The sequence below is a fragment of the Cynoglossus semilaevis genome, chromosome 14 (assembly GCF_000523025.1).
Source record: "Cynoglossus semilaevis isolate Cse_v1.0 chromosome 14, Cse_v1.0, whole genome shotgun sequence".
NCBI classification, from domain to species: Eukaryota; Metazoa; Chordata; class Actinopteri; order Pleuronectiformes; family Cynoglossidae; genus Cynoglossus; species Cynoglossus semilaevis.
In genome coordinates, this window is record NC_024320.1 from 9,264,306 (window position 1) to 9,281,573 (window position 17,268).

At 38.6% G+C, this 17,268-nt stretch overlaps 1 protein-coding gene across 2 annotated transcripts in view; it reads right to left on the minus strand.

Annotated features, from left to right (window-relative positions):
* Positions 1 to 17,268, minus strand: part of LOC103389484 (tankyrase-1-like) — an 83,557-nt gene that overhangs the window by 32,508 nt on the left and 33,781 nt on the right. For both annotated transcript variants that reach the window (XM_008324902.3, XM_025062706.1), the window contains one exon: positions 14,802 to 14,877. In XM_008324902.3, the coding sequence (XP_008323124.1) occupies positions 14,802 to 14,877 (76 nt within the window). The remainder of the gene's footprint in view (positions 1 to 14,801; positions 14,878 to 17,268) is intronic.

Here is a 17,268-nt window from a genome sequence, read left to right on the forward strand (position 1 = left end):
AGGAGAAAGGAGAACTCATGAAGCAAAAAAAATGAGGAGCGGTTCCTTCTGGCTCTGATAAAGAAAAAAAGAAAATCTATTATTTTTCTCGCTGGTGGATTTTCATTTTTTTTCTCATTCATCTCTCAACCCTCAGAGACAAAATTATGTCCCTGAACAATGGCTTCAAATTTATGGTAGTTTACAAGACTCTCCATGAAACGACAAAGAAAATCACTGCAGAGTTCAAATGTGATGAATATGAATTGTGCATATTGATTTAACACATGATTTGTAAAGCCGTGGTGTGTGAAATCGGCTACTGCCAGGTCGCTTCCTTTGTTTTCATTTTTCTCAAATCTCTCTCTCTCTCTCTTCTACCCCGCCTGCCAGCTCCAACTCCCTCTTCTGCTCTCTCTCTCTCTCTCTCTATTTTCTTCTCCTTAGGAGACTGTCAAGTTGTTCCCATGACAACGGTGACTGCTGGCTGTCAGCAGTTGCCATAGCAATAAGACCTGATCAATTTGGGAGGGTAACCAGCAACAGTTGGATCGTTTCTCACTCTCTTTTTGCATGTGCGCCAATGTAACCTCATTCACCCGTTCCCTAACTTAAGGCCTGCCTGTCTAGATGTTATTTTAAAATGAGACACTGATATAATGAACCTGATATTAGACATAACATAAGAGGAAATGACTAACTGAACAAAGCATGAATGTGTCTCTAGAGAAGAGCGGGAAAACCACGAGATATGCAAGTCTAACAATAGCCCAGAAATAAAAGGTTGACAAAAACTGGAATTATCCATTAGCCATGATTGTGCCTACGTATGGAAATACTCCTGGACCCAGTTGAAATTTTGCTTTATTTATAACAGAAATTAACAAAATGTAACCAAGAGGATAACTTTCGCAGGAACAGCTGCAACATAGGAAAGGCCAGGCCACAAATTGCATTAAATGTAGGACAAATATAGAAGAAATTGCTAACAGCTTCAATCTAGGCTAACTGTAGCTGTACAAAACGTATGAGGTTGTATTTGGCCACTTTAGCAATTTATTGAAAGTAGTCAAGAAATTGTTAATAATAGCACAAGGTGGAGGGGCGGTAAGTCAGTGGTTAGTGCAGACAAGATGAACGTAGAAACCTTCCAAACCTTCAGCAAATGGCAACATCTCTAGTGTGCTCTGGGCATCACTGCTGGGCTATATTAGCACAGATCTTTAACCAGAGGTAGCTTAAAGTCAGCCAGCAGACGGTAACAACATTTGATAAATACATAAACATTACACCAACTTATTACCTATTCTTTTCCTCGCAGAAAATGTGAGATGAATTAAAAATATATAGATAGCTGCCTCAACCTGCATTGGAAATAAATTTTAAAACCATCACTGAGCAGATATTGGAAGCAGTGATGCGATAGGCCGCTACAGTTTGAGCATCGCTCAGCAAATGAAGGAACTCTGAGGTCATAAATATCTTCAGCTGTGAGAAACAGTCGGAAGATTCTTTACAATCGATCAGCTCCTTGACAGGAATACAAACAACCTACAGTGGACGAGAGACGCCTCACACCGACTGGTGCGTTTTAAACTGCATTACTGCCCTGGATGGACGATAATGATCAAACCTAACTTCATAAACAGACCAGGCCTCTGCTCTTCACATGTTCTGCTCCTATTTGATTCACACTCAACACCTGCTTGGCTGTATCTCCACCATGAAACTGAAACTCTCTCTCGCGACACGTTTACTTTGCACATTGACTTTCTTGGATTTTTTTCTAAAGTATCCAGAGGATTCACACCAGAAGAATCACAATGAGAAGGTGACATTTTCAAAATTCAGATAAGCAAAAACACACAGCCGGGACTCTTTGATAAACAAACGGGACAGTCAGTATTTTGCAAACAGTCTGTTAGACATTCTCAAATATGTCCCCAAACACAGAAGGAGTTCTTCTTCACTGTCTGAAAACAGGCAGTGTATATAATTAGGTAAACATTCTACTCTTGCCTTATCGCCACTAGAGACTTGGTTTCCCTGTATTTTATTCTTTCTTTATGTATGCATGTTGACATTAATACACTTTTGTACAGTTTTGACACTTGTTTTGACTCTGACACTTAAATAAAATTAAATAAGTATCACATATTTGTCTAACACTATTATTTGACACATATCTGTAATCCAGTCACGGGCCAGAATTTGGTGACCTTGATTCAGCCCGCGGGCCACCACTTGATAATCACTGATCGCATTAACATCGATGGCTTTATAACTGCACTAAACTTTATTTAAATGACTGCATTTCCCAGAGGACTTCTAAACTCATTTAACAAAGTAAATACAATAGTTAATGGCTGCAATTTCCTCACTGCAGCTCAATTAAAGAAAACTAGCTAATCGCCCCATGGGAGGCTGCGTTCCTCACTTTGGGAACAACTGTTAAATATTAATATTAACGCTTACAATTACAACTAATTTACAACTGCTTTATTGAAAAGCCTCTGATAAATGAGATAGTTTAATACAGTAGTAGTTCAGGTACTCAGCTGGTCATATTCTGTGTTTTGTTTGTGTACAAAGGAAAGGTTTACTATGGTTCTTCTACTTCTCATGCTGCTGGGCTTTGCTGCCCATTTGAAACCCCTTCACATTCAACCCCTGCTGTATGAATAAACACCTGGGGTTTCTTCTCCCCAGCCTTCAACAGTTGTTCTCCCTACTACAGTGGTTTTCAGGCTGAGGCTACATTTGGTTCATTTTGGATTCTACATAAGTCTTGTTCCTCCACTGACACTGCTCTCCTGTGGCTCCTGGGCTCTGCTTCCACATTTTCACATCTGTCCGCCTGAACTCATATGCCGACCTTAAGACCTCCAGACTTCCAGCTTCAGCCACCGTCTCCCCAGTGGAGTCTAATCCAGGAACTCCTGACCTTTCTGGATTAAACCAGTTTGACAGAGTTGTGTCCCGTGTGTGCTGTACCTGAGTCGCATACAAATATCAGGACGGGTAAGTGTATCACTCTTAACAAAAAACACAAGTTCCCCCTGATATCTGAACCTTCGTTTTCTTTTTTTTTGCTTGTGTCAGTTTGTTTGCTATAAGCATATATAATAAAGCCTCTTGAGCAGAGGCATTATGAGTTTATTAACAATAGAAAAGGCAGTTTTTGTCCTGTACAACATTGGATCCAATCCCCTGGGGTCACACCAGGGGATTAGTATATATTCTATTCTGTACTTTAACTGCATTATTTATTAAGGACTTGTATAATATTCACCACATAGACATATATACTAGGGGTGTAAAAAAATATTGATACACTGAAATTTTTTAATTACCAGTTAACATGCAAATATTCATGGTGTTGACTAATTTCTTCTCTAGCGATTACAGATGCATGTTACAGAATTGTGTGTTTGCTATGCTGAAAGTTTTTTCCTACAATTAAATTGTTTTAAAAAAACTCAATAAATTGCTGTTCCTATAGTATCGCAATACATCATATAATAGCCTCTGTATCGTGATACGTGTCATATCGCCAGATTCTTGCCGATAAACACTATGTAATTAAACTGTAAATAAATTAGCACGAGTGCACCTTAAACAAACATATAATCCTAAAAATCTGCATACCCCCTGCAATACTTTGTGTACCACTAAATGGCAGCATGATGATAGATAGGTGAGGTTGCTCTTGACATGCAAAAGCAAAAACAAAAAAACCCACAATTTTCACAAGGTTTGATTTTATATTTGTTTACCCAAATCTAACTTGCTAGCAGCAGAAAATTGTCTCATTGGCATTATTTAATGGGCCATTAAATAGACAAATAAAAGGCCAGAAAAAATCTAATATCATGATGCACTTATATTTATTCAATGGAAGAATGACTTTTATTCACAGGACAAAGTTGGAAATTCGCAAAAGCTTACTCTCCGTAAATTAGTGTTATTCATGATATTCAGATTATTTCATCTATAAAGTTCCTATCTAAATAAAAGACTATTTTATTCTCTGCTTGAACAAATTAATGGTATTTTTATTCTCAAGTTTTTTCTTTTTCTTACTCCCACTAGAGGGCTGGTAAGTGTCACCAAGGTGTCAAACATACCAGAACTGACATAAATATATATTTTTTTACATCTTTTTTTGTCTGTAATATATATTTTGTGGTTTGGCTTTAAACTTTAAACTTCAAGTGTTGTTTATTACAAACACATATAGATGAAGCAGTTGATACTTCAGCCCAGTAAATACCCTGAAGGATAAATATCCTACAGCAAGTCCTCTCATCCAAAGATCTCCTTGTGAATTCAGTGAGACACAAACACACTCCCCCATACACACACACACACACACACACACCGATGTCTCAGGCATCACCTGTCCATCTTCACGGCTCCGCTCCGCTCTACTGCAGACTATGGACAGAGCTGAGGGCTTCACAGAAACTTTAAAAGGCAGCAGCTCAGAAAGAAGAGCTCTGGGTTAAAACACTGCATAAAACAACGGAAGGTGCGTGCGTCAGAGTCTGTCGAAGAAAGATTCCTCAAAGAACCTTCGCTTTTCAGTTCCCAGAATTGACATTTAAAAAAAAAAAAGTTATCTTTTTCTGGGCTATCAATCAGTTTAAATATTTAGATGTGATTAACTGCACAATTGTTTGCTGATAACTCACAATTAATCACAATTTACTCGCTTTAAGTTTCTAATATACATAGAAACATGATTTATTAGCTTTATGCTAATGTTTGTTTATTGAACAACATTCCAGAACAATACAATCCAGAATATTCTTCACAATAACCTCAAATGTACTGCATGCCCTCAGAAATATTGTAGTATGTTCAGATATGTAGAGTCTCCCAGTTTGTTACATTAGGTTATGACAGTATCACTGTTCACTCTCTCTGTGTTCTTATAAAGGGAGTTTATGTAATGAAATAAAGCCATTCAGTAGGCAATAACAGAGCACTTCTGTTTGTGATTTACTTTCACATCTCACCACATCAACATACTTTGACAGTAACTTAGTTCGTATCTAAACCTTTAAATGTCAACAGTACTCGGCAGCAGTTTGAAGTTGATTTTACTTTTACAAGACAATTTTCTTTATTCATGTTTGTCTCCACCAACAAAACTGTTACTGCTGTTTGGCTTGATTGCCTCTCCAAACAACTTCACAACAAATCATCGAAGAAATGTTGGTTACTTGTGCACACACAAAAAAAGATGAACTTTCAGTTATTCTTTGACACACCTTAGGAAATCTTTGGTAAATGTGTTGAAAATACTAGTACTGTACTGACTACAGTACAACTGAGCTGTTTGACACAATTATAGTTATAGATGTACACTGGCAAATGTCTCGTTTTCGCAAAGAATTTGCTTTTACATAAAATCTTTAATTGTCATTTTTATGTACTTTTAACCTTTGTGGAAATATAAATATCGTCGTCACTCAATTTTTGTTGAAATTTTACCACTTGCTAAAAAATGCTAAACTTAACTCTTGGCTGTTAGCCTACCTATTCTAGTCTTTAACCTAATACCCTGTAAATGCTGTTACAGGCTTAACAGCAGGTCACTAAAACTGGAACAGAGGGATCTACATTTGAAATCACTGGAGAAGAAATAAAAGCAAAATAAATGAACCAAAGGCATGAATACCTACATGTTAATTGTTAATAAAAAAAATCAGTGCTGTAGAATGTCGATAGAATATGGTGAAACAAAATATCGCAATACTTCAGTGTATCAATATATTCTTATACACCTGATATGTTTCATAACATTTTGATTAATCACAAGACATTTTTAAACCCAATTAACACTGCATTTAAATCCTTCAAAGGAATTACAGCCCTCACACAGACCCTGTATTTGAAGAATGTTCCAGGTTCATGACATATGAACAAAGCAGCATGCAGTGCAGCTATCAACATCAGAGTAACGTCAAAAGGCTGTTCACTGACAGGGTTCTTTTTTGGATGATGTGATCAACGAACCTCTGAGGACTCTTGCTGAGGGAAACTAATCCCCAATTAAAAATGTCCATGTAAACATTAAATCAACAATGTTAAATATAGCACAAAAGGAGCAGGAGGAGGAGGTGGTGGTGGGTAAGAGATGAAGCAGCGAGCTGTGTTTTCATAAGCATATCATCTGAGGGATGCGGGGAAAGAACTCTGTTATGGGCATATCATCTGAGGGATGCGGGGAAAGTCTTTCTGTGATGTCCTTTTACACAAACGTTGTTGACTGACTCTGCCACAGATGAGGAAACATCGCCAGGAAACACCAGAACATCGTCAGCCAATGGTAAATTAGCTCAAATCTTTGTGCCAGGTTTAATCTTACTATTTCATTTCAACTTTTTTGGTCAAAGTTGACAGAAAGGGTTAAACTCCATACTTTTTTTATGAATTTCCTTTTTAAATTTAGTTTTACTGGATATATGGAAAAAGGATGCTAGAGATGGAGGTGGGAGGCAAGAAAAAAAAGGAAGACAACAGATAATAACTATAGGATAATGTGAGAGGCAGAGGAGGCAGGGGATTGGCTGAGATGGAAGCAGAAGATCTATTGTGGAGAATATTGAAGGGAACAACAGACAGAAAAGGTAGAGGTTTATTTCCTTTCAAATGTCTTTGTACAGATACCTATTGGGTTAATTTGAGCTATTTTCGTGGGTGATTGTTATCTGGGCAGTTTTTGTGCTATAACAGAGCTATTAGCTAACCTTTAACTACTTCCCATACTCTTTATCTAACAGTGAGACAACAATTCTTACTACAGAGAATAAAAACAGGATATTATATTAATATAAAAACAAACTTCTTCCAAGGCAGAATGATTTTAAAATGAGCAGTCGAATCAAGGTTTTTAATTTAGAGGAACCACAGACTGTGACACCTGATATCTGATGATAAAGTACCGTGGAACCTGCGGGCTGCGAGTGTATACGTCTTTCTCAGACAACACCACTCCATGGGCTTACACAGGAGCAAGACACCAGATTTGTCACTGACAAAAGTTTATTAAAACACCCCCGCAGCCTATTTGTCATCTGCCAGCCGAAGAGTCAAGCAATGACGCTGATTATTTTTGGTTCTGGGTCTCAAAGCAGCAAAGGTGGGATATTTCTACGATGGAGGGCAATGGGTTAGATTTACAAAGAGAGAAAATCCCTCACCATGATGAACTCACCGGCCTACTGCTGGCCTCGAACACATTTGTCTGCATTTGTAAAGAAAAGGAAACGCCTGTGAAGGCAAGAGACCAGGACATAGATCTGATCTGACCATCAGGATCACAGAGGACGGACAGCTTAACCCCAGAAGCCAGACTCTAGTAGTGCAGCCTCATTTTTCAATAATGATTAAGGAAGAAGCACTGGAATAAAAAAGTGCTTTGTCAAAAAGTACGTCCAAAACAAATTCCTTTACCTGAAACTAAAATGTGATGAATCTGTGCAAATAAAGGCAAAAAATCGTAATCACAAAGAACTTTTAAGTTAATTTAGATGGTAGGTTTTTTATGGTTATTGGTGGAATTTTTTAAACTAAAAGTGTAAAGAGAGAGTTTTGATTTTGGATCTATTTTTCACATTCTAATTGATCATTCCTGAGCCTTAACTCCGTCCTATTTTTAGAGACATGGGATCAGCAGTATATAAGTGGGATAAAATGAGCAAAATAATTCACATTACCTCTACAGAGGCAGAGGCCCTTTCTCCAGATGACAGGAATGTTACCAGTTGGTGTGATGCAAACAATGGGATGCGATCACATCATCAACATTTAAAGCTTCAATGAAACCCCCTATCCCCCCCAGCTTCTTCACCCACCCGTCCTCTATGTGGATTTGATTCTGAATCTCGGTCTTTGCTCATCACTTGTCAGTTTCTTTGATGCCACTGCCAGCTGGGACACGAGTGGGTAAGACGATGATTCTACACTGTGTAAAATATAGATCTAAAACTCAACAAATCACACACCCATGTAAACAGATGCAAACAGGAAACGACAGAACGGATGAATACCGGATTATAATTAATAATAATTTTAATTATGAACTGTTTTCTTGGCAAGCACCTTTGTGGAGAAAAGAAAAAAATATGTTTTTTCCTCAAAAAGCTAGTTTGAAGTCAAAGGTCTTAGTAGCATGAATAGAAGATGTTTTAGGTTTAGGTCTCTTTGAGGGTACAGTTATATATATAATTTAGGCAGTGTAATTGGTAACTAACATTAACACAAACTAAAATCAACATTTCTCAGTAGTGTGGAAAACAGGATTTTGGGCTGTGATGTCATGTCTGTGATTGGATAGAAAAATGATTTATAAGCAGCAAAGTCTAAAATTTAAGAGACTCAAGACCTGAACTTATGGATGAAGAAATGAAAATTTTTTAGAGAAGCACTGGTTCTTGAACAGCTAAGAACTTAGCTTACAGTTTTAGGAAGAGTTTCTATTGAGAGTTAAGAAGAAGCAGCCTGCTGCTAGCTAATAATTACTGCTGCTGCAACAGAATATCTGTCTACCTGTTACTGTAGCTTAAAAAATAATCGCCCTAAGGTTTCTCAAACTAGGGTTGGCGCTCACTTTATCAATAAACAAAGCCTGAGGTTATTACAGCTCATATGGTCTTAACTAATTATTATCTGATAGTTCTACTGGAGTCAGCTTCTTTCAGGTTATAGCGATTTCATCCATGCCCAGACCAAATGAATGACATTATGATGTCACACAATGTTGTAGTTATATATTGAGCTGTTGCATAAACATATCCTAGCAAAAAGGCAGATGTAAAAAAACAATGATGTTGATACTAATAAAATTAAAAATAATAATAATTTCTAATAGAAACATTTGCTTAAGTTCTGAAAAACACATTTTATTTATTTTATTTTTGGGCTTTTTTGACAGAACCAGAACCAGGTGGAGATATTACAAAATGCAATGGAATAAAAAAAGGTCAGTGCTGACTAGAGAGGGTCTTAATGCTGAATTTTACTGCTATTCGTTGTATTGTGCATTGCTGCCCATTCATTCTGTTCCTGTCACCCACTTTAGTGTCATGACCCATGATTTCAGATAGAGGACTTAATGGAGTCTGAAGGCCGCCACGGTTTCTTCAAATGCTTAGTAGATGCTGTAAGGAGCGGAGGAGTCGTCCATTTGTTGCATTTTGACATCTTACAGCAAGATGTCACTAATTATTACATACTCGATCTTAAAGGTTGTGGAATGTTCTGTGTGGGTGCGTGTGTGTGTGAGGGAGAGATCTTGGTATGACTATACTCATGGGGACAGAGTTTAGGGATATACTATTGTAGGGACACTTCCTCCTCCTGGTTATTTAGAGGTTCAAGATTGAGTACATTGTTAGGGTTAGAACTAGGGTCATATTAAAGGTAGGATGAGGATTTAAAACAAGTATAAATATGTAACGGTAAAGATTAGCTAGTGGACATGGTAGTGGTTCCCACCCATTTTTGGCCCCAGTTTAACATCACAAATTGTGATGCAATTCTGTTGCAGACACAGAGAAGCCAGATTAGTGCACAAAGTGTGTATGGTGTTTTTAATTCCAATTCGAAAAGGAATAATAATTAGTTGAAAAATAATTTATATCTTTGTAAGACATTTCAGGCAACCCCATTTGGGATCGCGACCCCAACGTTAAAAGAACACCAGTATAGGGAATGCATTAAGTCCATGTTACAAGCACAGGAATAATAACAACCAGTATGTGTGTATCTGTGTGTACTTGCTCAATTTGTGTGCGTGAACATACACTCATACTGTTTTTTAGGTTTTGATGTGGAGCGTCTTTAAGTTAAACAGGTGTGGGAGTTTAACAGCGGTACAATTCAAGCAAGGCAGCTCAGTGCTCAGATGTGATAACAATATCCTACTCTGATGGCCACTCAGTCATCTGACGATCACAGGCACACAAAAACACACACACAAACTCTGTTGTACAGCTGGTACTGCCTGTACTGCAGAGGAGTGCAGGCAGTACCAGCACGAGAACAAGAAGCTCTTCCTAAAAATCCATCCACAAAAACACAAAGAAGTCAAATAAATGGTTCCAGCAGAAGGATGAACAGAGCACATTATATGTTGGTACCAGGAAATTACAGCCATACACTGAATTCTGCCCATTCACCAGCCCAAAGCTGCTCTAAAGGACCAGTCAGTGTTATGGAAATGCTCTCATCAATATTATGGACCTGGGCTCCAGGGAAAGAAATGGTTCTTGTCCAAAGCGATGTGATCGAGGGGTGGGTGTCTGCATATTTTGCGGGGGTAGGGGGCGGGGGTTAGCAATCTAATGCTTTCTGCTTTCTCTTAATCTTGCGTGTCTGCCCCCTCCCCCCACCCTTCTCTTCTGTGAGTGTGCACGGCGAACAAGTTGAGCATTTTAATTCACCAGGAGGCTCCTGAAAAACAACATGTTTGTGTGTACAAGCTCTGCACGTGTGTCTATGAGGGTGGGGGTGGGGGCTTGGTGTGGATGCCAGATTCTTATTGAGATATAATAATTTATGATTGGTTTTATTTTTTTATTTTAATGCCAGAAACAGGTGCAACAGAAAAAGCTATTGTTTTAATTAAAGATTATTCCAGTTAGCCCTGTAGTAGTATTTACTGTAGCTGCTTTTCTGTTAGCATCAGGGGAGGCAGTTGTCCTCAGCAGAAAATGGTGGAAAATAAATCTGGAAGGTGAGAATTGTATGTTTTCATAGTTTAAGAGAAGCTAAGCTGTGTTGTTTTTCCAGTCCTGTTGTCTACCTTATTTCAATGCCTTTGTGACTGCACAAGACAAAGCAGACACTGCACTTATTTTGACACACCGTGCTAGAAGGCTCCTGCGAGAGAGAAGTTACATGGTTTGGCTTATTATTGTAAGGAGGAACGCAAAGTGAACTCCTTGTCACTGTGACACAGCACACCACTGCACACAACCAAATGTGACCTCTGCTTTAACCCATCACCAAAGTGAACAGTGGGCAGCTTTAAGAACCCAGGGATCAGTGTGTGGGGACTCAGTGGTAACTTGGCAGCTGGCGGACTCAAACCTGAAACCACTAAGCCACCACTCCCCCATCTTTGTCCAAAAACTACAAAATAAAACAAGTGCTTCTCACTATTGTGTTGTCAATAGACTATGAATGCCTCTGTGCCTGGGCACAAGGAAGGTAATGCTAACCACCCAAGTCTCTCAATATTGATGTGACATCTCGTTGATTTAGTTTGAATTTGGTTTTTTTTGTTTTTGTTTTTTTTTTAACCAATAGAAATACAGCAGGTCCTGGGATTACGACGTCCTTAACCTACGGCATTACAAGATTATGTCAACATCTCCTATGCAATCCACGGCGAGCTAAGCAGATGAATACATTGCCAAGCAGCGCTATACGTGGAAGACGGCTTTGTTCATATTTGCCAGTTGTACAGCGTACATTATATTGTGCTACATTCACTTGCTTTTTCGTTTATGTTGATTTTTGGGAACTTGACCTTTATCGTGGCTCCCAAACGTAACTCAGACTGTCCTGATGTTTTTATGTCCCAGATTATAATGTTACAACTGTGTTGGTGAATGACATAGGAACATATGTACAGTATGTACATACATTTAATTTCCCCAAAAATAGTTATTCATTTACATCAGTATAGGGTAAAAAATAATTAAAGTTACAGTATATTTAAATCATTATAAGACTTTAACAGTGATATAACTGCACTGCTGTGAAGATCCTGTTATCTCCTGTTCTGTGCTTCCATCCAAGCACATGGAGCGCATGAAGATAACAGATGGTTGTAGGAGTCATTAAAGTCATTTTAACAAAACTCTTAATATTTATATACTGAACATGGCTGCCTTGATCTAATTATCACTTTTTAACGCCTCCATGCGATGTTCCTTTTCCTGCAGCATGGCATAAAAAATGTCCAAATTCTGCAGGTTTTCCCTGAGGGGCCCACATCCCCAGCAGCAGACCACCTGCATAGATAATAGCCTGAGGATGTGCCTTTGCTATTATGGATATGATGGTGATGTGATGAATGCACGCTGCAGCTGAGCATCACCGTCATCAACAACAGTGAAGCATGGATAATTACAGGGAGCAGCCTCCTCCAGACTGTTACCAAAAGTGTGATGTTAAAAACTCCCATTGGCTCATCCACTGAAATGTACTGGGATTGGTTTTAATGACCATTAAATCCTCACCAGTATGACTATATGCCTCGTTTATGGTGTTGACGTGGCTTCCAATCAATTATTTAAAAACTACATCTACAGAAAAGCTCACACTTAGCACACACTAGCACACTGCTAATACAGCAACAGAACCCAACTCTGATATCAGCAACCTTATTTTGAGACTCAAAATAACGCCCTTACACTGAGGAAGTGTGATTGTGGATTAAAATATTGTGAACATGACCTGTTGCTTATGAATTATATGATATTTAACATAATATTGACTATTATGATTATTATCATTATTAATTGATTAATTTCCAGGGGAAGTTTGTCTCGATCCCTGGTTTTCCTGTATGGAATTTGCCACATGCCGTGTCTTATGCTACATACTTCACATTCAATTCTTCGTCACCGAGCTATGATCGCTTCAAAGACAGGGCGCCTTCTAAAAAATATTGCGTTCTAATAAAAAGAAGGAAAGCTTTGAAGATTTTATATATATTTATATATATATATAAAAAACAGCCGCAACAGACTGAAAGTGAGGGTAATCTTTCACTCTAAATCAACCAAGGACTTACTCTTTATGGGGATTGGCTCAGTGGGAAAAAGAAATAGAAATAAAAATATAGACAAGGGCAAAATCTGTTTCTGCAACACTTACTTTGGAACAAGTATTTTTATATAATATTTGGTCGAATCGTTTGATAAGCAAAGTTTTGGTGGAACCAAATTCCAGGTTTGAGTTTTGACGACATTTTGAACAAGTGCAGCCACTTCTCTGGAAATTGAGTTTGTATAAGAGGCAGGACAGTTGAATAGCAGTGCACCAGCTGTACATTTGGGATAAAGAGTCTTCCGAGAGTGTGATAACCTCGAGCCATGCTTCAGAAGCCTTTTTCGGGTCTGACAATAAAAACAGTTTAGAGCAGAGCCCCAGGAGAAAGCAGTGAGAACTTAAACCTATTTAGAAAAGCTGCCATCGCAGCGACGTGGCTTGACGTTCACTGTCACAGAAAAAAAAACTGAATCAGTGGAAGTTCAGACTTCTGACAATGAAACAGTGACATTAAAAACATCAAGGATGGGAGGAAACAAAACTGGGAGAAAGAATATTGCTTTTCCTTCCTAGGTTTTCATCCAAAAGGTTTTTAATCAGTCACAAGCCATTTGAAGTGAAGAGGGACCTGAGGCCGAAGGCTCCCCGAAGAACCGGGAAGGGATTCTGCGCTCACAACATATTTTTTAGAGTGAACAGAGTGTAATATATCACTTTTCTCCACTGGCCAACTTTTTCATTTAGCACGACCCAGCATTTTCTGATGCCCTAAAGTCTCAACGCCACACTCTGAAACCCTAATGAAGACTGGAATTAACTTGCATATACAGCCTTAGCACAACAGTACACTACGATGGGCTATTAGTCAACCCGGTGTGGCATACAGGTAATTACATCGGGGTTACACACTCCACACAGGAAGGAAGAGAACACCACAGGAAACTTTCAATCTTCTAGCCTGAAAATACATCAAAATCCTTCTTTCCATCGCGGTGCTCCAAAAATGAGTTTTACAGTGAAGTAGCTCCTAATTTACCAGATCGTCACTGATGGTTTTACTGAAACGGTACTAATCAGTTCCAATCACAGGAAACTGAATTAAATCAAATGTTTCAAGCTGTACAGATTATTGGACATCAATACAGCTCAGATACTGCAGGCTACTGTACACGGCCAAAGATTAGCCTAGAGATATGATAAAGCTTAACGGGGTCAACAGTACGCTAAAGAGGTCTAAAGATAATAAAATACAAGCCAAAAAATAAACAATAGCTAATAAAAAACAGAAAGACTAAAATGTAAGTTACATTTTACTTAACATTAGTAAAATGCTAAAGAAAAATAACAAAATGATAACCCAATGAAATTAGGTGAAAAAATCAAATTGGTAAAAAGTTAGCTAAAGAACTAGCGAAAATAGCCACTAAAGAATTAGCCAATAGATTTTAAAAAGTGAGGTGAAAATGTAATAAATGTATGCAAATGTGTATAAATATCAGTGGCAGGTAACTGTTCCTATAAATGTTACTAGGGTGGTTCCATAGCTTAGCGGTTAACAAGCCTGCCTCAGAAGCAGAGAGTCCTGGGTTTGATTCCCAGGGAGAACCACATTCTTGATTGTTATACCTCCACCTGTAAGTCTCTTTGGATGGAAGTGTCTGCTAAATGCATAAATGTCAATAAATGTAACTATAACAGCCCACAAATAGCTAAATATTAGCTAAAAGCTCTGAAATTATAAAACAAATCCTCAAAATACATTTAACAGCAAACTTAAACAGACTGCCCTGGTCTGTCAGTATTTAGCTGAACGTTAGCACTAACCATTTTCCACACCTTAGAACCCACACAGATCCTTAACTAAATCTTTTCAGCTGTTTTTTTGCTGCAGGTGGTTTTAAAATTAATGTGAAAAACGTCAGCAGTTTGTCCTGTAACAAAGGAAACTGCTTTGCCCTCAGGTTCCATCAACAGCAAACATTAGCAGGGCAACAGCATCACATGACCCGGCATGGCTCTGTTCTTACCTTGCGGCCGTCGCTCGCGTGGCAGTTGACGTTGAGCGGCGTGAGCAGAGCCATCAGCTTCTCCTCGTTCCCACTCCTTTCCACACACACACACACACAGAAACAAACACACACCTATTACACACTGGAAACTACCATGGCACAGCATTAACACAGTGGCTCTGCAGGCAAGTGAGGGGGGAGGAAAAAGGTGATATCCTTATTTGTAGCGTGATGGCTGTCATAGGGGGGGGGGGGGTGGGGGGGTGAGAAATTTCATCTGCAGTAGTGTGTGAAGTGAAGAAAAGGTTTCAGGGGGTGGCTTAGAAGTGTGTGTGTGTGTGTTCTTTTAAACTGACAGCAGCACGTCAGCTCAGCTACACAGGAGCTAGTGTTTTGTTTACGTGCCAATAGACGACCACTGGGGAGCGTTACTAAGGCGATGGCCAATCTACCCATCATCCCCTTTGACAGTCGTAAAGTTAGAAGATGCTGAGAAAAGGATTACTGTCCAAAGTTCTCCTCTTTGTTGCTGCTTTTGTTTTGAAAGGATGGCCAAAAGTAAAGTCTTTTTGCTTCGTTTGTATCACATCCTTCTCCATGAAGGTCAGGACAATTCATGGGAATTTGAACAGAAGGACTAAATTCACAACAACTATTTGCCTCAACGGACTTTACAAAAGAAGATGTTAACTGGGTCAAGTTCATCAATGTGGAATGTAGACGTTTTGTAGAATTAGAATTACAATTATAAAACATTCATTATTAAATTTTGAGCATAACAATGTGACTAATTAAGCTTATATATTATAATCACCGTCTGGCAATAATTAATAAACAATACTATAAAGAAATAATGTTACCAAGACCAAGCAGAGCATGATGTCATTTATTTATATAAAAAAAACAAAACAAACAGTAAAGTACAAAGATGCTGCAGCTCGGCTTCCACATCTCACTATCCTTCAACTTTCTTGACATCTCCGTTATCTCACAGTCCTGGAAATCACTTCAAAGTTGAATGGATTTTATGCATCTGCTTTACCTTAGAAAACCCTTACCCTTTACAGTCCTGATAGCAGGCTGACTTATAGCAGGGAGAGTCGCTCTTTTTCTCTCATCTCTTCACCCTGAATGCCTGTTTATGCGTGATATATGGATCTTTGAGTGGGTTTGATGTCTCGCACAAAAAGCCTGACTGAATGATCAGCAGCAAGAATCCTTTGCCACAATTGACTTGCACACTTATGATAGACTCTTAACTTTTTGACTTTTTGAGTTCAGGACTTGAAATGGTTTCATCTGTGCTGCTTACAGAACAGACCTCAGACCTCATTTTCTTTACAAACTATTGGAAAACATATAACAAATTTCTTGGATACCATTCAGGTAAAGATTAGATTGGCTAATCTTTAGTTAATGTTACACTCAGTAATAACTTGACAATGTTTGGTTACATGTTGTCCAGAGTTTGGGCTAAACTTTTGGAATATAATTCCCCTAAATTTGACTCTCCTTTAGCTTTTACAATATTTATGAAGCGTTTATCATTGGTTTTTCTTTTATAAACTATTTTTTTTACTTTTAGCTTTATCTATAGGATAATATATATATTATAGGATAATAACGATAATAGTCTTTATTTGACTACTGTGTCACTACCTTTTAGCTTCATGTAAAACGTTGATAGCTGAAAGGTAATGCTTTTGTGATAAAATCTAATTGATTTAACAGTTTTGGTCTGGACCAGTTCTACAAATCCAGGGGAATTTTAGTTCATTATTGGGTAAATTATAGAGAGATGTTTGCTATCTGTTGTGCGAGAAAACATATTCTATAACTATAAGTCAGAGTAAAATGTAAACTGGTTGCTGAAGAATGAATGAGAGGACCTGTGGGAGGAGTGGATTAAGAACTGCAGAGCTAAGGTGTCCATAAAAACCATGACAGCGTTCTTCTGATGCTGGCAGGGATGTAATCTGGGCCACAGAAGAAGAACAGGGATGTAATCTGGGCCACAGAAGAAAAAGAGAAACAAAGTGTCCCGCAAGCCATGTGTGAGTGGTGTGAGAAAACACCAACATGAAGAAGCTGTGTTTGTTTAAAATAAATGACACTGCTGATGAGACGCTCGGTGGCTCAGCTGTGAGAGCAGAACACTGAGTTCACAGGTCACGCTGAAACAGCCTGCTGGCCTTAGAATACACCCAGACACTGGGATGATGGGACAGATGCTTCCTTCTCTACGTGTCTATGTGTGTGTGTGCATGTGTGTGTGTTGACTACTTTGCATGTGGAAAAACCATAGCTCTCATCTGGGATTGGAGAGTGGGTGGCTGAGCACTCAGTTGCCAACAACAACAACCCCAATCCCCATGCAAAAAACATGTACATGAACAGGGAACCCACAAGAGGATGCAAACACACACACAAACACAAATAAGCCCAGGCAAGCCCATGATTGCATTAATAAAATGCCTCCAACATT